Source organism: Streptopelia decaocto, assembly GCF_964273445.1.
Source record: "Streptopelia decaocto genome assembly, chromosome: 2".
Taxonomy (NCBI): domain Eukaryota; kingdom Metazoa; phylum Chordata; class Aves; order Columbiformes; family Columbidae; genus Streptopelia; species Streptopelia decaocto.
This window is the reverse complement of record NC_138655.1, coordinates 126,025,866-126,051,480: the sequence shown is the minus strand read 5'-3', so window position 1 is coordinate 126,051,480 and position 25,615 is coordinate 126,025,866. Positions and strand designations below refer to the sequence as shown.

The following is a 25,615-nucleotide window of genomic DNA, read 5'->3' as shown; positions in this document are numbered from 1 at the left end:
CAGCAGTACAGGCTCTGGGAAGAGTGGCTGGAAAGCTGCCTGATGGAGAAGGATCTGGGGTGTTGGTCAACAGCTGCCTGGATATGCGCCAGTAGTGTGCCCTGGTGGCCAAGAAGGCCAACAGCATCCTGACTTGTATCAGGAATAGTGTGGCCAGCAGGACTAGAGAAGTGATTGTCCCTCTGTAAATGCTGTGGAGATAAGTATATTTCTGACATGTTTTATGAGTCAACTAATACAGCCATAGCCAGTTTCTTTCTCAACATTCTTTCCTCAAAGCTCGGCAGTAGTTGATATGCTAGAGAGAGAAGCAATTTTCCCTACAACAATTAATGTAATGGAAGGCAGGTGACCTTCCATCACCCACACTGTATAAGCTGTCCTTGAAACTGTAGATGTTTTTTTAAGTCTGAGTTTGATATATTCAGTTTCTTCATCTTTGAGGCTGATAGTAGCTAGTGGAACAGGCTATTGAATAATAAGCAAAGGAGTTCCTAACAATGGTTAAAGAAGGCATGAAGAGCATTGCTACTTTGTTTGTTGAGAATGCAAGTAGCCACTAAATTATACTGAAATTATCATAGGTTGCAGCCAATATGAACTCTCTGCATAACTGATTTTCATTGATTTTATTTCACTGGACACATGACGTTCAGGAGCAAAGCTCCTAAAATGGATCGTGTGTAAAACAAGCAAGTGAATAGATATAGTTCTCACTTGTGATATAAATAATCAATACTATGTGTATCTCTACTCTGTTAACTCAACTGTTATTTTTCCTCTCTACAGTCCTTTAGCTATTTTTATCCTTTAAGGCCTCTGTCAATGAAACATGAAAATGTTCGTACTTTGCTGAAAAGGACCTTGGGATCCTGGTGGATGAGAAGCTGACCATGAGCCAGCAATGCACCTTTGTGGCAAAAAAGGCCAGTGGTATCCTGGGGTGTGTTAGCAATGGTGTTTCCAGCAGGTCAAGAGAGGTAATAATTCTCCTTTACTTAGCACTGGTGAGGCCACATCTGGAGTAGTTGGTCCAGTTTGGGTTTCTCCAGTACAAGAAAGATACAGACTTACTGGAGCAAGCCCAGTACAGAGCTACAAAGAGGGTTAAGGGACTGGACCATCTTGTATGAGGAGAGGCTCAAAGAGATGGGACTGTTCAGCCTGGAGCAGAGAAGGCTCAGGGGAGTCTTAACAAGGTATTAATACTTGGTGGGAGGGAATGAAGAATAGGGAGCCAGACTCTTCTCAGCAGAGCTCACTGACAGGCCAAGAGGCAACAGGCACATATTAAAAAACCAGGAAATTCCATTTAAACACAAGAAGACATGTTTTTACTGTGAGGGTGGTCAAACAACAGACGAGGTTGTGTAGAAAGGTTGTGGAATCTACGTCTTTGGAGATACTCAGCATCTAAGTGGACATGGTCTCTCTCTCTATGTGACCCACTTTGAGTGGAGGGGTTGGATTAGATGATCTCAAGAGATCCCTTCTCACCTAAAAAGTTCTGGGCATCTGTGTCAGGATGGCACTTTAGTGATACAGAAGTTGAAGTTTGGTGTGAGTCAAAACACAAAGCTTTTCTGGACCCTACAAACAATCTTAGCAGTCTAATGAAAGAATTCTTATTAGTCCAGTTATGATAGTAACACGGTTCAAATTATGTACAGTTAAAGTCCTTATAGGCACAGTTTCTGGTATATACCCCTTTTTCTGATGTTATGGTCTGACTTTCACTGCCCCTATGCATAGCTGCTACAGTCAATGGTTTCATTTGGGATGAGGCCAAGTGTCAAGGCAAATTTTCGTTGTCAGCCTTGAGTTGTCCTGTCAGCAAGCTCTCCTTTTTCAGGGAGAATACGATGTTGGTGTTTTGTTTTGTTTTGTCTTTCTTTTTTCATTTTCACCCTGGGATCTCCTTGGGGTAATTTTAATGTGCTTTCAACATGCTCAACATCTTGCTCATACCTCATTGTGTCAAGTTTTCTACCTATGTGCATATTTGTTCTTTTTTACTTTAAAAGTGTTCTTACCCACTTTCCAAGGTTGCATTCCTTTGGCTAACAGTAACGACTGTTAAACCCTTTAGATGTCCAGTATCATCCTGTGTGTGTACTTTCAAGGCCCCTGCTGTCTTTCCAGCTCTCTGTTCTATACTTTGTTTTTATTCTAGGGTCACAGAGTTTGTTCTACTTTATGTCTACTCCTTATTACTGTCTGTTAACAACAGAAAATATACAGTGTTACATTGTGCAATTGGCCAAAATCTAAAACAAAGCAGGTAATAATCACCTGGTTGTTAGATCATTGCTGTTACAGCAAGACAAACTAAAGCAAAGCTCCAGCCAGGCCAGGGCAAATCCAGAAAAAAACTTATGTGCCTGAGGCTCTTGGTATTATTTTAGAGCAAGACCTTTGCCTCTTTAGTAGCAATGTCTACAGAAGAACAGTTCTAACTTTACGAAGCTGTGATCTCCCTTAAGAAAATAAATGGAAATTGGGATAATCCGTACTGCGTTAAGACAGAGAACTTGTTTCTGAAATCTCATGGTTTAATTTAGATGTACTAATACTAATACTAATACTAATACTAATACTAATACTAATACTAATACTAAGACTGTCTTCATAAAAGGAAGTTTCATGACTCTTGTGTGTGTATCTGCCACTTGTCAGTACCTGCTAAGGCCAGTGAGATGGGTGGTTTGTTTTAGATGCAATTTACAGCTGTTTTGTTAAAAAAGAGAGCTGGTTTTAAGCACATCAGGCAATACATGAATTCCCTACATTGAAACAAACACCTATTTACCACAGTAGGGATTCTCACACAGTTTAAGGTCTGTTCTGAAACCTTTACTGTTCTGTCTCAAAATTGCCAGTATCTGCTGTAGGAAGGCAGCAGGTCATGCTCCCATGAGACAGGCTTCTCGGTGGTTTCTTACTTAGAGGAGATGAGGAGTCTTAGTGTCTGTAGTAGCAGAGAACATTGTCTTTGAAGAGGCACCTCGACACCTGCCCTTCTTGGAGCAGGGTTTCATTAGTAGTGTTCTACAATGAGATTTTGTTTTTCTTAGCAAGCCCTCAGCAGTTCTTGTCAATGGCGTTATGTCTGCTGAGGAAGTCTGAGCAAGCGGCAGTACAGGAAAGTAGTTCAGATGTTTAGGTCTGAGCGCTGTATTTCCTTTTCATTTATGGGAAGTCAGAATGAAAAAAAAATGAAGGGGAAAAATTGTTCTTTGGGCTAAAATTTTGCTCACCCGTGGAAGAGAGGGCAATGTGGGAAGTGGCAGGATCATTTCTCTGCTATGGACTCAGTCGTGTCTGCCACGAGGGTAATGGAACATGATGTCCAGTAGGGCTGTGTTTTCTTGGTTGACTTGGTGATCCAAGGAAATGTGAACTCTTGATCTTTTTTTTTTTTTTATATTCTGAATTTTATTGATTCTTTTTTTCTTCCTGGCTTCCTGGTTTTGGAAAACTTGTGGAGCCTAATTGTCTTTAGATCTCCTCTTTTGTCAGATGTAGTTGAAATTTAAGAAAAAAAATTCTAAAGTTAGGAAGATTATGTGATCCCTAGGATTATTTTCCTAGGAAACCATCTAAAACATAAAATATGGTTCATTGGTAGCCCTGGAAACAGCCTGCTTCTATCTCAATCACTTTTATCATCATGAGGCTTACTGTGCCATCATTTCATTCTCATAAATATGTAGCTTATTTTCAAGAACTTTTTTTTATTGTAACTATATGCCGTTGTGAGAAGTGTGCAAATACTTGTATTGCAGGGAACCTGCAGGAAATGAAGGGCATTTAAATGAAGGGTATTTATAATAAATTACTGAGCCCCAAATGAGTCTTTTACCATGTAATGTGTACAACTGCAACTATTTAAAAAATGCTTAAGTAAGTAATCTGGTGCAATAGGCTGTGACCAAATTGTTGTAGATTTTCCGAATCTGTGAAATTTGTGAACTTTGGTATTTTAAATTTATTTTGTTTCCTATTACCACAAGTTCGAATAGCTAATTTATGCTTTGGTAAATGATTGAAATAGAATTGCAGCATAGAGCAAGTTACTGAAATAAGGATTCAACATATATTTAATGTTACCAAACATCAGTGAAATGGTTATGCCACTAACTGTTTGTTCTTTCCTTCTAAGTTACACTGGCATTTAAAATCCAATGATATAGAAAAATTGGCCAGCAAGAAGTTACTACAGATATGAATAGACAGTTCTATTAATATTGCCAGAATGCTTTTGTTGTGTTCAGTTAACTTTGTACCTCAGAGGATTGGTTGATTTATAGCATTTTCAATTATAATGTAACTAGTTCAGAATTTGAAGTGGTTAGTAGATAATGAATTCTATATTCAAATGTACAAATATGGAAGATGCAGTGTTCAAATAATTTAATAATTTTGTTAACTTTTCAGTTAACCATTGCATCAAATTAATTAAGCAGATTATTTTCCCTTACATGTATTCTTCCTATTCTGACTAGTACAGAAATCTAAATCTTTTGAAGCAGCGTTACACTAATGGCGCATCTGCTTCCTCTCAGTTTTTACGCTTCCCTTTGGCTCCTCTGTCATTTCAGACTTAACAGGGCAAGTCATATTGCAGCCTGAATTTACAAAAATGTGTGGAAATCTGGGTAGTTGGTTAAAGATGTGCTTTTGAAATGTTTTACATACAACCTATTTTTAAAGCAAAAAAAAATAAAGCAATAGTTTTCAATTTTGATGCCAATGCTTTTCATTGCTTTTTATCTAATAATAACTTTGGCTTTGTAAGAAGTTAGAAGATTTACTATTTTAGTCTGTGTATTAGTTAAACTATTTTGAGAGGTGTTTAATATACAAAATGTAGTTCCTTCAGTTTTTTATTATAGCACTTGAATGCTTGCCTTTATTCTCAGGGTTCAAATATAAGTATTAATACTGAAGGCTTGTCTGCTTCTGACTAGATTTATTGGTATAGATGACATGAGAGGCAGCTCTATATTTAGGGACTACCCAGACTGCAACAGCAGACTTATTTTGCTGGTGTAGTTTAACTAGGGAGAGCAGTAAGCTAGGTTACCGAAAGGCGCATTTGCAGATATAACTGTGTCTATTCTAGTACTTTTCTGGTGCACTAGTGTCATTTACAGCTGGGATTTTCTTTATGTTACTGTTCACTGTAGAGACAAACTTTCCAATATAATCTAAATATACTCTCCACCACATATTGATTATACTATCTGCATACACTTTATGTATAAAAGTAGTTACTGTGATTTACTTTCAGTTCTGATTAACAATATTAGGAAAAGAAAACATTTTTTTCCGTAAATGTTTCTACGTTTCCGTGTTGAAGGTGAATGTTTAAGTAATTGTGAAATAATGAAATATGAACTCTTGAAATATTAAAATGTGTTTGGAAAGTTTTATTAAATCAGTAATTGTAACAAAATAGAAAAAAACAGTTGAATGTAATAAGCTGGGAGAGTGAGAGGCATGACTCTAATGGAATTGTTGTAATTTCTGTCTCTTTGCTACATTGAACAAGAACAAAACTTCTCATCATGAAGTCATTTAATCACTCTGAAGTTGCATTGTGAGTGGTTATCAAGTTGAGATAAGGAATATGAATATAGTTTCTAAGTATTATCTAAACTATTCTTCAGCCTTTTCTTGACCACCCTAAGCACATTCCTTTTTTCCTGTTGGTTCAGGCAGATGTGCCTTTGTGGTGGGACACTGGCATGATTTTGAAGGACAGGGATGTCACTCTTTGCTGAGAGCAGAATCAGTGGAGACCCTGGGTTTCAGAGTGAGCAGACAGTAATTCCATTCAAAATAAACATATGAGAAAAATGTTTTCCTTCTATGATTGGTTTCAGGTTTTAGATGTCGTTTGAGTTAATTTTTGTGCACTAAAATGTGACTTTTTGAGTATTTCTGATGTGTAAGATATTCAGAAAACTGTATACAGTGTGTTGAGATATGGTACATTAATATTTTAATGAAAAAATGGTGTTTCCTTAGTATGGCTTAATGACTTAATAAAAAGAGCCCTGTTTTCCTAGTAATTATCTTTTCATCTACAGAACACAACTATGGTATTACCATATCTTCATTATTGCCCATACCAAGTATTAAATACAGTGAGCTCTGAAAACTAAAAGTTGGATTATTTTTACGTGCCATATTATCCTGAAGTTTGAGTGCATACTGGATCTGTAGCCCTCCACATCTAGAAGGGTTGTAAACTTTATTTTAAGATATTTGAAATCCTTGCATACCTTCTTACCACCCCAAGTGCTAGGATTCTAATCTGTATTGAGAATTTGAGTTAAGATCATAAACTGCTTGCTATGATGCTGCTGTTGTAGATGAGATTTCAGAAATTTCAGAAATTCAGAAATTGTTTTATCTTGACTTTAACTGCTCAAAAGTGTAATGTCCTGTAGTGATGTTTATTCAGCATTCCTCACAAAAGAACCTTGTAGCAAACAATCAAAATAGACCCCTTTGAAATAGTAAAAGTCTGCAGAAAACTACCGTACCTGCTAATTTTTATTTGTTTAATTGTAATTGTTTGGTAAAGCATACAGATGACTTACTAGGTTTGGTTTGTCAAAGCTATGAACATTTATATGAATTTAAATTCTAAAGAGTGGATGCCTTGCTTATTGTTTGTTGTCTTAGGATAAACAAATGCTTTATACTGTTTCATTTTTGTACTCTCTCTCATGTCTTTCTGTTACAGGCATCTTTTATTAAATATTTATAGTTCACTGTTCTTTTCTAAGTGCTTGTAACTGTTATGAATGATTAAAGAAGAGAGTTAAGGGGGAAGAAGGGCATTGATGTAGCATTCAGAATTAGAATTTCCTATAATTGTTTGACAACTGTAAATTACATGCATCTGAAAATCAACATAGAAAACGTATCAGAAGCAGCAGTATGTGGTTAGCAAAGGTACTTGGGTTCACGTCTTCTCTGCTTGTGTGATCGCTGAGCAATGCTAGCCCAATGAATGTTTTTTGCCTAATTCATAAGAATTGTCCTCCTTATGAATAAACAGTTAATTATCAGTGCTTAATTATCGTTGCCATCTAAGTAATGAGGTTCAAGTAGCCACTCAAAGAAGAATTTGCAATAGCATATTTGTTTAGCAAGTAGTTAAGTTTTAAAAAGTTCCAACTTTTGTAATTAATACTGAATTAGCTACATGACCTCTTCATGGCATTGAAGAGTTAATATTGGTAATAGTCGCTTTCCTACTTGACAAAAAGTAACTCAAACCACAAAAGCAGAACAATTGATCTTGTGAAGTTCCACCTCTTTCTTTAGAGTTATCTTAGGAAATTTGCTAGTCCAATTACTATTAGTCAAGAAGCAGATCTGAAGACACCATCCGTCACTAGAATGAAGCAAATCGGTTGATGAATAGAAAGATGCAAGGCAGAGGTAATGGTAGTCTTTAGAATAATAAAAAGAAAAATACATATTTTATTCATTTTAAGCCTGAATGTTTACTTGGATAAAATACCCTTTAGGTGGTAATTTTACTTATGTGTCATTCCTGGTAAACACTTGCCATCAGGAAAGGACACAAAAAGACACAGAACTTTGCAAGAGGGCAGATGACATTTGAATTGAAGTTTGGATAAACTATATGAACTGGCAGTACAGGCAAAATTTCATTTTGCCACATTGCTGAAAGTCAAATTGTGCGATTTAGTAATAACCTTGTGCTGAGTGGTTGGATGGGATGTGTGGAAAAAGTCAGTCCTTTAGATTGTCTGAACATGTCCATGGTCAATGTGCTGCTAATTTTTTGTGAGCAAGAGTTGTTTGACAGTTAAGGGAATATAATGTAGACTAATTATCATAGTAGAAGAGAGACAATGTACTTTTATGCTTTCTGACTAAATTAGTCATAACAAACACAATTGTTTTCATTTGTGGGCTGCATTTGCAGCATTGAAAAATATGTGTCTTGCCTCATGGAGTCAGGTGTCCTTTTCCATACATTTATTTATTTATTTAGTATTTAAATGTATATAACTTCAGTTGCATTATGGAGTATGTGCCTATGATGGCACCCCAAGATACATGCTCTACAAGCTTGTTTTTGTCAGGTGGTTTATCCTCTTGTCTCCCTTAGCTATGTGTGACATGCAGAACATCGGAATGTTGATATTCATAAAGTGACACTTAACACAGTCAATTGCAGAAGGGCTTGGGCACTCCAACTCTGACTGAAAATAACTGCCCTCTTGGCATTGAAAATGTCCTTCAGCATGATACCTCAGAATAATTCCGTATTTGTCTTATGTGATTCTGCCATTTTAAATTATACAAAAGTGTGAAAATATACCGCGTACATATGTAGAGTTAGGTTCGTGAACTGATTCTCAAAGGTAACAGTTGAGAGGCCGGCACATTTTAGCAGTTTCCCTATTTTGTGAACAGAGGACCGCCACCTCCGTCTTCATGCTTCAAAACACCTTCAATGAGGCTTGCTTTTTTGGCACATTGTCAGATTTTTCAAAGGCTTATTTAATTCTACTTCGCTTATTGGGAAATAAAGCAGAAGCAGCAGTCTTTAGCTGAGGATCAACACATTGTGCTTGCACAGATCTGCACAGAAATTGCCTTGTGGGTTGTGAATCAGATAGGAGAGTGGGCCCATTAGGTGGGAAAGCTGGTAAAAAACAACCAAGCAAGTAACCAAAACAGACCCAGTGATTATGTCTGTGGGAATCTTTGGAAAAGCTGCTTGGAAGACTTTACCAACAGAAGTGGGAAAGGGTGGGGAGGCTTAAGCCAGTGCTCACACTCATCTCTTGCTGGTCCTGCTGGTGGCTTCTCTTTCCTCTCTGGTGCTGGAGAGGAGCTGCACAGGGAGAGGGGAAGCAGCTTTCTGCAGAGCCTGTACTGCATCTCAAATTACAAACGTTTTAAACGCGGTTATTGTGTTATCTTTGTAAGTCACCCACATGGTGTCTTTTTGCTTTAGACTGTGAAGCCTGACAGCTGTGTTACAGAAGTTACTTATTTTGCCAATTCAGTCAAATTGTTGTTTATGCCTGAAATGGGAAATGGAAAAATGCTGTGCTTTCCACCAGTGGAACTGACTTGCAGCTATGAATATTTGAAAAAATCCGAGATTCATCTTCGGAATGATTGCTATACTATTCTGCACATTAAATCTTATCAATAGGTCTTGATTAAAATGTTCATGAAAGTGTACCTTATCTATATAATGTTTGCGCATTTAAGACATTATTGAAGAACTGAAAATGGAAATGCTCAGAGTTAAATGGGTGGGCATGTATGCAGAAAGAGTGTCTTGCTGGTTTTAAGGGTCACAGGAAAGGCTCAGAGACTTCTTCACTCCTGAGTGCTACTGAAATCTGTTAAGCCAACTTGCCTGTTGGAATAATTCAGTATCTTCTTTGGCAGTGTCAGCTTTGTCATCTGCAGTTATCCTTCAAGCTGAAAGCATATATAACTATGATTCCTTTTTCTGATCGTTGATGACTGAAAAAATAAATGCTTGTAATAAACATGAGTTTCTCCATAGCAGTTGAAATCTATTTGCCATACTTCAGATATAATTTCTTAGTGCATGAGAAATTAGGAGTCTGACACAGTTTCTACATGCTTATCTAGTGTTATTAGCTTTTTCACTCCATTAAGTAACTTTTAACAACTCTGTCAATGCAGTTTTCTCAGTTTAAGACTGAACAGTACATAGTAGCTACTGTTTTTCATAAATAATTATTGTAGTTTATATGAATTTGGTTAAAATCCTGCTTGTTTGGATCCGAAATATACAAGTTTTGCTTTTACTGAGTTTTTGAAATGTGGATACCTCTTTTGCTTCCATTGGAAATAAAACCCAGAAGCCTGAACTGTAACTGACTCAATAAAATCAAAAACTTGGACATTCATGCCAAGCGTAACTCAGGCTTTGGCTCTCTCTGTGCTCACAGCAGTCTGGGCAGTTTCCTTAGATACTTCTTATTTATTTTCTTTTGAGCTAGACTTTTCTTCTTGTCTTTCCCTTGCTCATTTGTGTTGCAGATTAACTCATGAAACCAAATGCTCCTTTATTTTACCATCAGAAATATTCAGATATACTGACATATGAAAGAACACCTCAGTGGTGTTTGAATGTCATTTTTAGTATTGTATTTTAATATTTAGATATAGTATTATCAAGTTCTCTCATTATGTGTGTTGCTTTATAAACATAACTGCATTTCTGAGTTATAATAGTTGCTGCTCTAAGGCAAACATACTTGGCAGCATGAAACTGCAGAATGGCCATGACTTGGTTACTATATATATTTTTTTTTAATTTAGGTCAAAATCAAACAGTATAAACAGTTACAACTCCTTTATTTTCAGCAGAGTAAGCAATATCAGATTGTTTATACATGTTTGAAAGATGTGGATTTGTGTGTGCTCATTTAATGTATTGAAATATCACTTCGATTTAATATTTTGTTTTTTAAAAGCTGATTAATTGATCCTCAAGAGATATGGCGTATGTTTTGCCATTAGATACATGGCCCTAAGAAGAGATGGCTAAAGTATTTTGTTATCTAGCCTCTGTTATGATTGAAACTGAGGCTCAGAATTAAAACTTCAAAACACCTGTTGAAAATGTGGAAAACCTGGAGTGCTCTGTCTAATCGCCGTTCTGTCATCTAACTGAAGAACATTTTCTAAGCAAGCTGTGGTTTCTTTTTTGTTTTTAATGTAGAACTTAACCAACAAGACTTGCAAATGCTAACAGTCAGGAATATAATACAGTTAGCGCTTCGAGACATGAACTGTGTTCATGCTGCTTTAGCGAGTTTTAGTGCTGGAGTTGGGATATTCTCTTACCTTGCTCAGCTTGTGGCAGCTTGAAGAACTGAGCGATGGGGAGCAAGCAACAGCACGCGTGTGGATATCATGGGCATCTTGGAGGGACAAGCCTCTGTCTCGTAGCAGAGGGTCATGGGAAACTCCCTTGCGACATACTGCGAGACCATTTGAACTTTAAAGAACTGAAGGATAGTTTAGACAGCAACATAAAAAACATATTAACAGAAAAGTTTCTTTACTTTTGGTAAACTGATCAAATTACTAAATAAGCACTTCCAGAAGAAGTTTTGCGAAGAAAGCCTTAGTCTAGGCTTTATTTGCAAAGCCATATCCTGTTATTTCCTTGCTCATCGCAGTCGCAGTCTTTAACTGAGTTAAATTGTCTGCTCTAAAAGCAGCAAGAACAATACAGTCTACCATTTCTCTCTGCTCTTTCTAGTACGTAGTGTAGTAGTGATCTCTCTCAAATAATATAATATCCTCGTACATTTTCTGGTGTCTTGTTTTCTTGAAGTGAGGCAGAACAAAATGAGCCAAATGAGCCCCGAGAACCTAAATTCTGTTATTTCATGGTGTTTATGGTAGTTCTTGCCTTTATGTTGAATATGCTTATGAAATTGTTGATGTACATTCTGTGAGGTGGACCAAGATGAGAGATTTTGTTTTTCCCAATGACATTTGGTTCACATAGGATCTTATTTCAACAGAACAGTTTTTACTTCATGGATTTAAAATGAATTAATTTCTTGAGAAAGTGAATTATTATATTCTTCCGTCCTATTTTTAGTCTTCTCTCTGTTTCTAGTGGTTATTTTCAACCAGCTATGCTACTCGCCTGGTCACATTACAAATGGTTTCAGCTCACTAAAATTGCAGAAAACTTAATTCAGCAAAAAGGGATTTTTTGTTTCCTGAGGTGGTGAAGGGAGTTCACTTACTGTGTGTCAGACGGGTGCTAATATGGGCTGGAGGAGCTGGGGCGGGGAGAGGGCAGAGAGGTACAGCTGGGACAGGAGGAGGAATACACAGGACAGAAGATGTTTTAAGGGAGTTTGAAGAGGAAATTGATTTAACTGTATCATGAATGTCATGGTTTGACCCTGGCTGGATGCCAGGTACCCACCAAAGCCATTCTGTCATTCCCCCTCCTCAGCTGGACAGGGGAGAGAAAATACAATGAAAAGCTCTTGTGTTGAGATAAGGACAAGGAGTTCACTCACCAGTTACCATAATGGGCAAAACAGACTTGACTTGGGGAAATTAATTATTTACTACCAATCAATTCAGAGTAGGATAATAAGAAATAAACCCAAATCTTAAAACACCTTCCCCACACCTCTCCCTTCTTCCCAGGTTTAACCTCAATCCTGATTTTCTCTACCTTCTCCCTGCCAGTGGCACAGCAGGACGGGGAAAAGGGGTTGTGGGCAGTTCATCAGACACTGTCTCTGCAGCTCCTTCCTCCTCATGAGGAGGACTCCTCACACTGTAATCCTGCTCCGGTGTGGGGAAACAGTTCTCCATGAAATGCTCCAACATGAGTCCTTCCCAGGGGCTGCAGTTCTTCATGAACTGCTCCAGCGTGATTCCTTTCCACAGGACGCAGTCTGTCAGGAGCAGACTGCTCCAGTGTGAGTCCACTACAGGTACACAGGTCCTGTCAGGAGCACACTGCTCCAGTGTGGGTCCACTACAGGTACACAGGTCCTGCCAGGAGCCTGCTCCAGTGTGGGCTTCCCATGGGGTCACAGCCTCCTGGTGCATCCACCTGCTCCAGCCTGGGGTCCTCCCCGGGCTGCCCATGGATCTCTGCCTCTCTGTGGACCTCCATGGGCTGCAGGGGGACAGCCAGCCTCACCATGGTCATCACCTTCCCTCCTTCTTCACTGACCTTGGTGTCTGCAAGGTTGTTCCTGTCACATACTGTCACTCTTCTCTCTGGCTGCTGGTGCCCAGTTTGTTTTTCCCTTTCTTAATGTGTTACCCCAGAGGCGCTACCACTGTCACTGATGGGCTCGGCCTTGGCCAGTGGTGGGTCCGTCTTGGAGCCGCTGGCATTGGCTCTACCAGACATGGGGAAGCTTCTTCTAGCTTCTCACAGAGCCACCCCTGGCTACCAAAACCTTGTCACGCAAACCCAATGTAATGAACCATGCAATTAGCTGATCTGAAATAATATAGATAATTTTTGTTTGAATGTTGGAGCTAAAACTTCCCCCGTATCCATATTTCTTTAATAACAGAATTCCGTTAGTTTAAAAAAAAAAATAATAAAAAAGTTACCCTTGCAGCTAATCTTCATATTTTTCTTTCCTTCTCACTGTTATTTATAACATTGAGAATCTGGGTCTGGCTGGGGTCAGCCTACCACACATTGAAGCAGTACGTTTCTCTTAAAAGATTTCTGCAAACAGCAGATATGCTGTGAATACCAGTCTGGAAAAATATTCAAATGCTGAGCTCAAACATAGTGATTCACGAGGTGTGGGAGGCCTCGTGTTTTCCAAATAGCTGATGTTTTGTCTCCTCTTAAATGCCTATTATTTCAGCTGAGGACTCTTTACTTTGTCTTAAATAAAACTGTTCAGTGCTGTGTACCATTAAACAGTGGCTGCAGTTCCATTCAGAAACTATTGTACACGATGTGATTTAATGTGCTGTTTCTGAAGTGTTTGGAATTCTGTCAGCTGAACTGCTAATTACTTTGAGACTTTTTTCTTGTTTTGATTTCCACATGCTCTGCGAGCTTTGGACAGCTGTGTTAAAGCATTATATAAAGTACGTGCTTTCTAGTGAATTTGGGTCACTGTGTTAGTCAGAATCTCCTAGTAATAGCAACTTAAGAGGTACTGACTAGGAAGAAGATAGATACTTGACTAGAGGAGAGAGGCTGAGTGGTGGCTGTCAGCAGATTCTTCTGCCAAGTTGCTGATTCCAGGAGAATTAGGCTGAGAGAATTAGGCTGAGAGAGGGTACCCCAAGGATGTAGCCCCCTGCCTTTGAGGACGTGGCTCCTCATGCTGAAATGCCTTTCCTGCTCCACCTTCTCTCTTCTTTCCCTCCCCCTTCTCCCACCTTCTTCCAAAGAAGAGTCTCACTCTGCCTTTAACTGCATGTAAGTTTTGAAATAAAGGCTAAATTTTGTGTAACAAAGATGAAATGTTGCTGATTTTAGTTACCTGTTATTTTCCTTCCTTTTTTTTCTACGGACTCTTTCACACAAAAACATGCTTAGCTTCTTTTAGAATGCTGCATGTCACACTGGAATGAGCTGGCAGCTGTAGATAGGCAACCTGCACATAACAATTAATTTTGGGTTTTTTTAGTGTGTTTGCAAAAGCAAGCGGTCCTGTTTATTGTTGCCCTGTCAGTTAAAGATATTGTTAAAGAAAACTCTAAGTATTTTTGCAATGAAAATATTTCTAAAGAGAAGGTTAATATGATGCTGACATTGTATTTGTAACTCATTTGCTGATCTATGGCTGCATTTATATCTCTAAAACTACAGGTGTAACCTTGGAAAAGAACAAATTACCAATATAATATTTTTATTAAAATGCATTTAGAAATTGAATTTTTTAAAATACTGTCTTAAATATCTGTGGCTTTTTCATTTGAATACATGTAACTATACATAGACATACCTGAATGCTTTTTTAAATGTAAAGAAAATCTATAAAATTCATGGGGTTTTGTTTTGCTGGGTTCTGAACAAAAATGCTTAAGAATCTTAAATAAACAAAGCTTTTTTTTTTAACCACTTTCTGAAATAGGCTTATGTCATACGTTGTGTTGTTAAGCTAGGTGATTTTGCAATTACTGCTGAATTGCATTTGAAGATGACAGGCAGTTTTTCATACTCAAATTGGCTACTTAAGTGTCACATGCACTATAAAACCAAGTTGTCAATGAGTTCTATAGCGTCAGAAGAGTAGTTCACTCTGTGTTCATCATGAAGATCATTAAACTGTCCTCATCATAAAGTCGTGAATTGTATTGCAACTGTTGGCTACAGATGTACCTTAAATTACTTCTAAAACAGCTTTTACAGTAGTGTGATTTAAAAAAAACAAAATAAAATTAACCAAACTTAGGCATGGCCTGTGTTCTCACCTACTCATTAGTAATCATTTAGAGCATTGCCACAACACTGACCCTCAGATTCACAAACATCCCTCATTGCTCATTGGGCTCTGGTCTGTCATCCTGGGGAATCTTCAAATGCGCAGCTCCTCGTGTGCTGGCCACGTGCTCAGAAGATTAGGATGGAGCTGCCTTCTAAGCTTCCGATGAACCTCTGGTACATAAGCATGAATGGAAGTTTTGTACAGTTAGAGCATAAACAAGGAGCAGCAGGATCTGTCACTTGGGGAGGTGAGTGTCTCCCAAGAGGGCTAAACTCAGTGTTCAGGTCCCTGCTGTGTGGACTGCATTGGTGCCCAATGATAGGATGAGGAGCAATGGGCACAAATGGAAGCATAGGAGGTTCCATCTGAATATGAGAGCAAACTGCTTTACTTTGAGGGTGCCAGAGCACTGGAACAGGCTGCCCAGAGAGCTTGTGGAGTCTCCTTCTCTGGAGACATTCAAACCCACTGTCACGGTCCACTCGGTGGTGGACTTGTGATGGTTCGTTTACCTTGATCTCAGAGCGCAAAATCAAGGCAACCAAAACACCAAGGGGTTATAATTCAATCAAACAGTGTTACTTTATTATTTTGTCCATAAAGCGGCACACGATAGCAAGAGAGAGAGTAAGAAAAAGGAAAGGGGAAAAGAAACAGGGAAAGAAAAAAGTGGGAATGAGGATGCGTTTACCACCAGTCAAGCTTCAGAGGTGTCCCTCTGGTCTCAGCTTATGAGTGAGAGTTTCTTTTCTGTTTCTTTTCAGACAGGTGGATAATTTGGGAAAATATCCTCTAAGTTCTTCCATTTGTGCAGATTGATTGTGACTGCCACGTCTGTCAGGATGGAGACTTGCACAGGCAATCTGGTAGTTTGGGGTCATTGATCTCTGGAGAAGCAAAAACTAATGAAGGGTGTTCTGGAGTTCAGAGCTTTGAGAAACTCACAAGAGTATTTTAAAATTTGTCTGCATGGTCATCACATTCAGACAGTGATGTGTACCGCCAAAAGGCTTTATATGAATAAGCCAACTGGTGAGATTGCCTTAGCCTGCAGAAATGCAGAATATTGTGAAACGGGTTTCAAATTCATCTGGCAGGCAAGCAAAATAGCCTTACAGGTGGTAGATTGAATTATTCCTCTGATTCACATGTGTAAACTCCAGTTCAGTAACTAGAGTTGGGAATGGTGTTGCCTTAAGGTGGACCTGTTTACATCAGATAGCATCAAGAAACAGCAGATATTTGTCTCCCTTGCTATTTAGTCAGACACAATGCTCATCATAGGGAAAGGCACAGACCTTCCCTCTGTTTGGTAAATACTGAGCATGGTCAGGCAAGGGAATACTTCCCAGGCCTGGAGGGTGCTGGTGTCAGGAGATTATCTGTCAGCTGGCTCTCACTGAAGAGTTCAAGAAATACCTTCCTCTCCTAGATCTGTGACTGAGCAATCTGGAGCATTAAGGAGTTTCAGCATGCTTTATTCTAAGGCCCAAAGTACTGGGCAGGGATGTCATTCCTCATGTCTGTGGGGATGTCCCTTGCTACTTTGTCAGGTTAGAAAATAGATAGACAGGTATCAAGACAAGAAGCTGGGCTTAAAATAGAACAAAAATCTTCTTTCTTTTTTTTTTTTTTTTTTTTTTTTTTAAAAAAAAAAAGGAAATTTGCTTTTGTTTGAAAGCAGTCCTCATGCCCAAACTACATGTAATTAGATTCCAAGAGTCAGCCCTGTGCGGTATCCATTGCAGATGTTTGATCTGGAGTTGGAAATAAAACAGTCATCCATAGGATTATTCACTTCTACTGGTCTCTTGAGAACTTGTGTAAAGCAAGTTCTGCTGTCATTAAAGGTGCAAGAATTATGTGGTTGATTAATTTACTCAAACACAGAACAGCAAATATTAAGTCTTCTTACTTTACTAATAATTGTTTTCAATGAAAGGCTTTTCAGATGCTTATAAATTAAATTACAAAAGCAGAGTTCTGCATTTTTAATGTAATGAAATTAAACATACAGCACATATGCCCTGAACTGGAAATGCATTTTGTAATGGATGGTTTTTACTTGAACATCTGTTCAGCATAGCAATCATTCAAAGTTTTCTTTGCCTCTCCTATCTGCCATATAAGCAATGCTGATTTGCACGGGAACATAGTTCAAATCGAAAACTACTAGAGGGAAAATCAACATTCTGTTTGTATAAAGCTGGGAAAGTAATTTTTTTGAGCACTGCTGGAATATGAGAAGAATGCTTCTAAATAGGATACCTAACACAAAAAGTTTATTTCATGGAAGTATTATTTTGGACTAAAAGTTAGCTTATCAAGACACACGATGCTTTTAAAAAAACCCCAAACCACAAGATTTTTTAGTCTCAGAAAATGCAGATAATGAAAGCACAGAGTTTTCTGAAATTCATTTTTATCTCATGAGATTGATTGTACATAAGCAAATAGAGCTAGCTAAATTACATTATTTTTTCTTTTTTAGTTATTTTCTTTTAGTTTAATGGCCGTGTCCTATGTATTTCATGTAGTCAAGTGTGTATTAACATTTGTCTGGTGTTCATGAGGACCCTGTCAGCATGGTATTAAAGCCTTAGATTCTCTACTGACAAAGTTTAGCAAATATCTGTAGGACTGTATAAGGACTCAGAGGAAATCTTACTTTCTACTGTCTTAGCTGTAGAACCCTTTATCTCTGTAAGTAGGTTATTACTGAAAAAAAAGGAATTATACAGCATTATTATTTCATTAGCATTCAAATCTTGCTTTGTTTAATTTCTTGTTCAAACAAAATATTAAAAAAAAAAAGACCCTGGAAGATCAGTTACACAACCAAGAACAAACATTAAGCCATTATCAGGTTGGTGTTTTTTTTATTTTTTATTTTTTTAATTCCAATAGAAATGCTATCTTGCTGGTTATCACACATATGCTAGACCTTTTTGAATTACTTAATGAACTTTCAGCTGTAAGTTGAAACCTATTTCAGTGTTGAGCAAAATCATACTGATACATGTTTTCTTTTTTCCCTCTCCTTGTTTACCAGGATGGTACGAAACAAAAGCGAGAACGGAAAAAGACTGTGTCATTCAGCAGTATGCCAACTGAGAAAAAGATCAGCAGTGCAAGTGACTGTATAAATGCGATGGTCGAAGGCTCTGAGCTCAAAAAGATTCGATCCAACTCCAGGGTGTATCACCGATACTTTCTTCTAGATGCAGATATGCAGTCTCTACGCTGGGAACCTTCAAAAAAGGATTCTGAGAAAGCAAAGATTGATATTAAATCAATCAAAGAAGTAAGAACGGGAAAAAATACAGATATTTTTCGCAGCAATGGAATATATGACCAGATATCAGAAGACTGTGCATTTTCAATTATATATGGAGAAAACTATGAGTCACTAGATCTTGTTGCTAACTCAGCAGACGTTGCAAATATTTGGGTTACTGGCTTAAGATACCTGATTTCTTATGGAAAGCATACTCTAGATATGATAGAAAGTACTCAAGATAATATGCGGACTTCATGGCTTTCACAAATGTTCAGTGAATCCGATGTAGATAATTTGGGACATATACCCCTGTGTAATGCTGTACAGTTTATAAAAGACTTAAATCCAGGTCTAAAAACTAATAAAATTGAACTAAAATTCAAGGAGTTACATAGGTCCAAGGAAAAAACTGGTACTGAAGTAACAAAAGAGGAGTTTATTGAAGTTTTTCATGAGCTTTGTACCAGACCTGAAATCTATTTCTTATTAGTTCAGTTTTCAAGCAATAAAGAATTTCTTGATACCAAGGACCTCATGATGTTTCTAGAAGCAGAACAGGGTATGGCACACGTCACGGAAGAAATAAGCCTTGAAATTATTCAGAAATATGAGCCAGCCAAAGAAGGCCAGGAAAAGGGTTGTCTTTCTATAGATGGGTTTACGAATTACCTTACGTCACCAGACTGCCACATATTTGATCCAGAACATAAAAAAGTTTGTCAAGATATGAAACAACCTTTATCTCATTATTTTATAAATTCATCCCATAATACGTATTTGATAGAGGATCAGTTTCGAGGGCCTTCTGACATCACAGGTTACATTCGTGCTCTTAAAATGGGTTGTCGTAGCGTTGAACTGGATGTATGGGATGGTCCGGATAATGAGCCTGTGATTTACACAGGACATACAATGACATCGCAGATTGTCTTCCGTAGCGTGATTGACATTATTAACAAGTATGCATTTTTTGCTTCAGAATACCCTCTTATTTTGTGTTTAGAAAATCATTGTTCTATTAAGCAGCAGAAAGTGATGGTACAACACATGAAGAAAATTTTGGGGGACAAACTACATACACAGTCTCCAAACATTGAAGAGACTTATCTTCCATCACCGGAATCACTGAAAGGGAAAATACTAATTAAAGCAAAGAAGCTTTCCTCTAATTGTTCTGGACTAGAGGGAGATGTTACAGATGAAGATGAAGGAGCAGAAATGTCACAGAGAGTGGGGAAAGAGGGGGTAGAACAGCAAAACTCGATGACGGGGAAACGATTTCAGCTCTGCAAAGAACTCTCCGAGTTGGTAAGCATTTGTAAGTCAGTTCAGTTCAAAGAGTTTCAAGTTTCATTTCAGCTCCAGAAGTACTGGGAAGTGTGCTCATTTAACGAAGTGCTTGCTAGCAAATATGCCAATGAAAACCCAGGAGACTTTGTAAATTATAACAAACGTTTTCTTGCCAGAGTTTTTCCCAGTCCAATGAGGATTGACTCTAGTAATATGAATCCCCAGGACTTTTGGAAGTGTGGTTGTCAGATCGTAGCAATGAACTTTCAAACACCGGGCTTAATGATGGATCTTAACATTGGTTGGTTTCGACAAAATGGGAACTGTGGTTATGTCCTTCGTCCTGCTATCATGAGAGAAGAAGTGTCCTTCTTTAGCGCGAATACGAAAGACACCGTGCCTGGAGTTTCACCTCAGCTGCTTCATATTAAAATCATCAGTGGGCAAAACTTTCCTAAACCCAAAGGATCAGGTGCCAAAGGTGATGTTGTGGATCCTTATGTCTATGTTGAAATACATGGAATCCCTGCTGACTGTGCAGAGCAAAGGACGAAAACTATGCATCAGAATGGGGATAACCCAATTTTTGATGAAAGTTTTGAATTTCAAATAAATTTACCAGAACTAGCTATGGTGCGTTTTGTAGTGCTGGATGATGATTACATTGGGGATGAGTTTATCGGGCAATACACTATTCCCTTTGAGTGTCTACAGACTGGTTATCGGCACGTTCCTCTGCAGTCTTTAACTGGTGAAGTTTTAGCACATGCTTCCCTCTTTGTGCATGTGGCCATTACTAATCGCAGGGGTGGTGGGAAACCTCATAAGCGGGGCCTCTCTGTGAGGAAGGGCAAGAAATCACGGGAATATGCTTCTATGAGAACATTGTGGATTAAAACAATAGATGAAGTGTTCAAGAATGCTCTCCAGCCTATTCGAGATGCCACAGATTTGAGAGAAAATATGCAGGTACAGTTTTAATAATCAGTTCTTGTGTGTATTTTTGTATGATGCTTACGGAATATGTGTTTTTTAGAGCTGCATTTTGTAAGTTACATTAAGTCTAATGATGAATAGCTTAAAAAATGGGTTGTATCAAAGCAATCTTTTAGGTGATACCATCTGCTGAAGTAACCTTGGATGCATGTGTGTATTTTGTTGGGTGCAAGTGGAAATACGACTCTGGTGTTAGAACTCAAGCCCGTTGATTAGTCCTGTGTCTAAAGGAATACTATATACACTAGAGGAAGGTATGGCAATATTTCAGTTTTAGAAAATTAAGTTGAACAGGAATGCAAGAGGAAAATGTAGCTGATAGAATAAGGAGACTTTACTACTTATTAAAAAGCTTCTTATACGTGAAAGTGTGTTTAGCATAGTTTCAATGAGGTTTTGTTTTTTCCTCCTTCCCAATAGAAGGCAGTACTTTCAGAAAGACCATTTGCTTTCCACGATTCTTCTGGCAACAAACATTAGAAATACTTGTAATTAGCGCTAAGATATTAGAAGGCATCCTCTAGAAGAAATTACCTTACCTTAAATGTTAGTGTAGTAAACACATTGAATTTCAGGAAGAAGTACAGGCTGAGGTGCTTATTTTTGTGGAAGCCAAGAGATCCCACTTGAAAAATGCCCTTTTGGGAGATTCCAATGAGGATTCTAGGCAAATAAACCCTTTTAGACATAGATTAAAGTGATCTTTAAAGTGGTGGTTTATTTAATAAAGCTTTTAACTATCTATAAACTTCTGATGGAATACTAGCAGTGATCAATAAAATTAAGCATAGTCATTTCAAATGAAGTGACCTATTAAATCCTCTTATGTAACCTTAAGGGGAAACCTATTAAAGGAGATGCCTGAGACTTGATTCTGGATTTTAAAGGCACATCAGTGTTGAAAAATTTTCTTCATGAATGATCTTATATTGGAGAGATTTTAATAGTAACTCAGTTTTAAAACAAATTTTCTTCATATAAAAGAAGGAATTAGTACAGCATTATGGAGCTCCTCCATTCCATTTGGTATATGAAATTACTGTTCTAAAAGATTATTAAAAAAATACAGGGATGATATTTGACTCATAAGTTTCGTTTTATGAGCTACATATTAAGTGAACTTTACCTGTAGTTCACCTATTGAAGGATAGGCGTCCGTCTTATAAAGGATTCTGTATTTTAAGATAACTTTCAAGTAAGAGCATAACCTAAGATCTGAGGAAACAATGAAAACATACAGTTTTTGTAGCTTCTTTACTCGTTACTGTGTGTGCTGTAGTATTTTTCAGAACGGATATAATAGAAAACATGCTTTACAGTGTGTTTTCTTTGAACATGAGTTACTAAAAAGTATTTTATGTATTCCATCAGTTTGAAAGTTGTGCTATTGACTAAATCCATCATTATTATTTCTCAAAATGCTATCCAGAAGATATTTTAGAAACATGGGAGAATATTAGTTTTGCATAGCTTTACTGACAGATTAAATAATGTGTGCAATTTAAACACTGTGTTACTACGGGTGTACAGCTAGTAACAGTAAATAAACCAGTCAAAATAAATATCAACTTATGTCAGGGAATGTGAGATTTGTCTAATTTCTGTATTACTGAAATTTTGCATTATAAATTGTTATGATTTTTATGATACAGAAATACATAATGTCCCCATAAGCCAGATTATAAAGAGCGAAGGTTTGGGGTTTTTTTCTAATACAAGGTGGAAGAATAGAAAAAAAGAAAGCGTGCAGCAGTGAGTTCAGTGGTTTCTCTAGATCTTTATACACATAGCTAGCCTATTTTCTTTTGGTTAGGTACTACATTATCATGACAAAAGCTGATGTCGTAACTTGTTACATATTCATCACTGATGAAAGTATAACATGAGATGCTACTAAATGTTTACTAAAGTACACTGTGGCTGTAGTAGATGTAATTTAGTATTCAGGCGTGAATATGTAAGTCTGCTTTGGGTGTTTTGTGTCAGAAAAGGACAGCAAAACGCTCCATGTTTGATTCCTGTTTGCATTAAGGTTGACATTATGTCTCTCTGAGAAGTTTGTCCACAGAGAGGAGTCTTTCCATGCCAACAAGATGGAAAGTGGTTTTGGTTAAAAATGAAAATCTGTGTTCTAAAACTAGTCAGATATCCTACTTGGTTAAGACATGAGAGAAAGGAGGACTGAGCACATTTGTAACTTAAATATACCATGTTTTTGTTTTTGTTTCCTACAGGAACACAAACTCCAGACCTGCCAGAAATCACCAGCTCCCACTTGGTATAAAATTATAAATTCATTACAGTGCTGAGAATATTCCCATCATGGAATTTCAGTGGCTGCTTGGAGTCACATTGTATTTCTAATACTGGAAATTTTCTTCACGTTTAAACGTATGGTCTTATATTCTGCCATATTGGATATAAAATACAACTATAATAAATTTTAGGGGCAGGTACAAAATTGGTATTTCTATTAAAATACCTTAAAAATTCACCTAAGTGTGATGCTGTGATGGCATCAGTAATGGAGTGCTGGGTTTGCGAATCACACCAAATGGGAGCCAGCAGATCCACAGCACGTCTGGACTATAGTTCAGATATGTTTAAAGTTACAAATGGGCTTAATTCCTCCTTCCACTTCACTTTGCTTCTTTGGAACATTCAACACCTAATTTTTTGTTTCTCTTGGTGACATTTAAAGAATTACTTTGCAATGTCTTTTAGAATTTTTCAAAATATGTAACCAGTATGTGTTAGAATTCCTTTATTTGCATGGTTACTTTTAGTTCTGATAGAGACCAGACATACTTGTTCTTAATAGACTTTTTTTTTTCCCATGGCGAGTATTCTGTTTGAATTTTTAACATTTGTGGTAAAATAGATGTGTAATACTGGTTGCTTTGGAAAACGAGCAGTTCTTCAGGGAAAATCTGTGGTGATTCCACATTGTAGCTCAGCTATAACGAAGTATTTTATCCTGAAAGAATGAGACATTAAAATTCATATTTAACTGTAAAGGAAACTCTTTCTTTCCTTTTTGCAGAATGCAGTAGTTTCATTCAAAGAATTATGTGGCCTCTCTCCTGTAGCAAATCTTATGCAGTGCATTTTGGCAGTGTCTACGCGCTTGGTTGGGCCGGATAATACACCCTTGGTAGTACTGAATCTCAATGATCAGTATCCGACTATGGAGCTCCAAGGGATTGTTCCAGAGGTCTTGAAAAAGATTGTAACAGCATATGACATGGTGAGTAGTCCTTTGCGGTTATTTTATATGCTATCTGAAAGCCTTTCTTTTTGTAATATACAGTACCATGTCTGTTTTGAAAGGTCATTTTAACCTGTGACTTCCTACTTCATGCTTCATTACATAGGCTTGAAAGTCATTTCCATGAATGTACAGCAACTGAGAGTGTTTTCATATTGAGTAAAACATGGAGATTAATATACTGCATGCAAATATGTGTTTGTACACTTCAGAAGGCAAAGTGGTTATAATGAAGAGGATTTAATGTGAAGAGGATGTATTAATTTACCTATTTTGCAGTAACTTGAAGCTTTTTGCATGTCAATAAACCTCTTATATTAATTTGCTACTTTACATTTTCCAGTTTGTGGACCTTGATTTCCTTTGGCTTTGACTCAACATAGAATAGAAAAATGTCAGGAACTGCTTTTAGGAATTTTAGGTTTATAAGCACCTTGAAGTGTTAAATTCTACACATGCTTTTTTGTTTTTCTTTGCTATATCTTTCTTATAGATCTTATTTGATTAGGCATTTTTACATCTGTAAGCAGTTGTAATGTTAACTTCAGCCCTTATATTTCAGTAAATATGTAAATTGTATCTTTAGAGAGTGGAAATTGAAACATCTTGCAAGAAGGCAGGAAGAACTAAAACACTAAGTAAATACTGATTTACATCTGCCTTGCATTAAGCTGAAGTATGGAAGAAAGATCCAGACGAGTATGATTTGAAATGTCCTCCTTACTTAAACTGCAGTAATCTGGCACAGAGTAATTGAGCCTTTATTTATTTATTTAATGATTTCTTTAAGTTAATATATCATCTGATAATAAGTAAACGTTTCTAGGAAAAAATTGCATTAATTTTGTGTGTTAAAATGAGAAACCTCACTTTGCAGGATCAAGTCCCTGCTTTAAAAACAGTCCTTGCTATTTAAAGAAAGAAAATGAAGGAAAAGAAACCAGTAGCCCAGTTTCATATATATCTTCTAAACTGCGCGATAAAAATAAGCAGCTTTAGAACAATTCTAGACCAAAATCCAAAAAGTACTCATTTTTAATTAGCAGTTTAGGTAGAGTTTATGTAGTTTGGTGATTATGTCAATACAATAGAATTTGATCGGAATGGTAGCACAGTTACAAGAAGACAGTGGTATAGCCTCTTAGTGGTAGCTTGCAGGATATCACTATAATTAGGATGCGAACAAGCTTGATTGATGGGATTATACCTGTAGCATGTATGTAATGAAGTTCTGTCTTGTCGATGGAGATGTCTTTGCCTGCAGTTTTTTCTGATGTGGTGATGCTGTTGATTAGTTATTAAGCTATTCCAGATACTTAAAATCCTTTTGGAAGTCTGGATTAAATTTTTTGTTTGAATGTCAGTTAGATAGAGGTGCCTCATGACTCCAGAATCCTTTAAAATCCAAGACTGGTTTGCTCTTTGTCTCTCACATATGATTTTTTTCTCCCATATCCTGTAGTCTAAACATGATTTGAATGTTTGTTTTCTTTCTTCATATGAAAGAATAATAGAATATTTACTTAGTGACATGTTCAAAGCATTTTTACATTTTATCTTCCCTAAAGAATAAAGAATTAATTTCAGAGACTAGTGCTTCTAGCTCTAAATTTTATTGAACATAAGTAAAAATTAATATTATTTTCATCAAATAAAACTTATAAATTAAAATAATGAGGTGCGTTTCAATTTGTGAAATTTGGTCTTGCTAATACTCTGTCCAGTTTGACAGAAGGTTTTAAGCAATTAAAATTTGTAGGGTATATTGGAAAATGA

The 25,615-nt window shown here is 37.2% G+C and overlaps 1 protein-coding gene across 5 annotated transcripts in view; it reads left to right on the top strand.

Annotated features, from left to right (window-relative positions):
• Positions 1–25,615, top strand: part of PLCL2 (phospholipase C like 2) — a 103,468-nt gene that overhangs the window by 38,600 nt on the left and 39,253 nt on the right. For 3 of the 5 annotated variants that reach the window (XR_014183396.1, XR_014183397.1, XM_082046160.1), the window contains exons 3-4: positions 18,058–20,544; positions 23,615–23,818. Coding sequence is in view for 3 of the 5 variants with exons in the window: in XM_082046160.1 (XP_081902286.1) it covers positions 18,058–20,544; positions 23,615–23,818 (2,691 nt within the window). In the remaining 2 variants the exon portion in view is untranslated. Of the gene's footprint in view, positions 1–18,057; positions 20,545–22,805; positions 23,518–23,614; positions 23,819–25,615 lie in introns of those variants that run through there. The other 2 variants (XM_082046162.1, XM_082046161.1) reach the window with 2 other exon arrangements.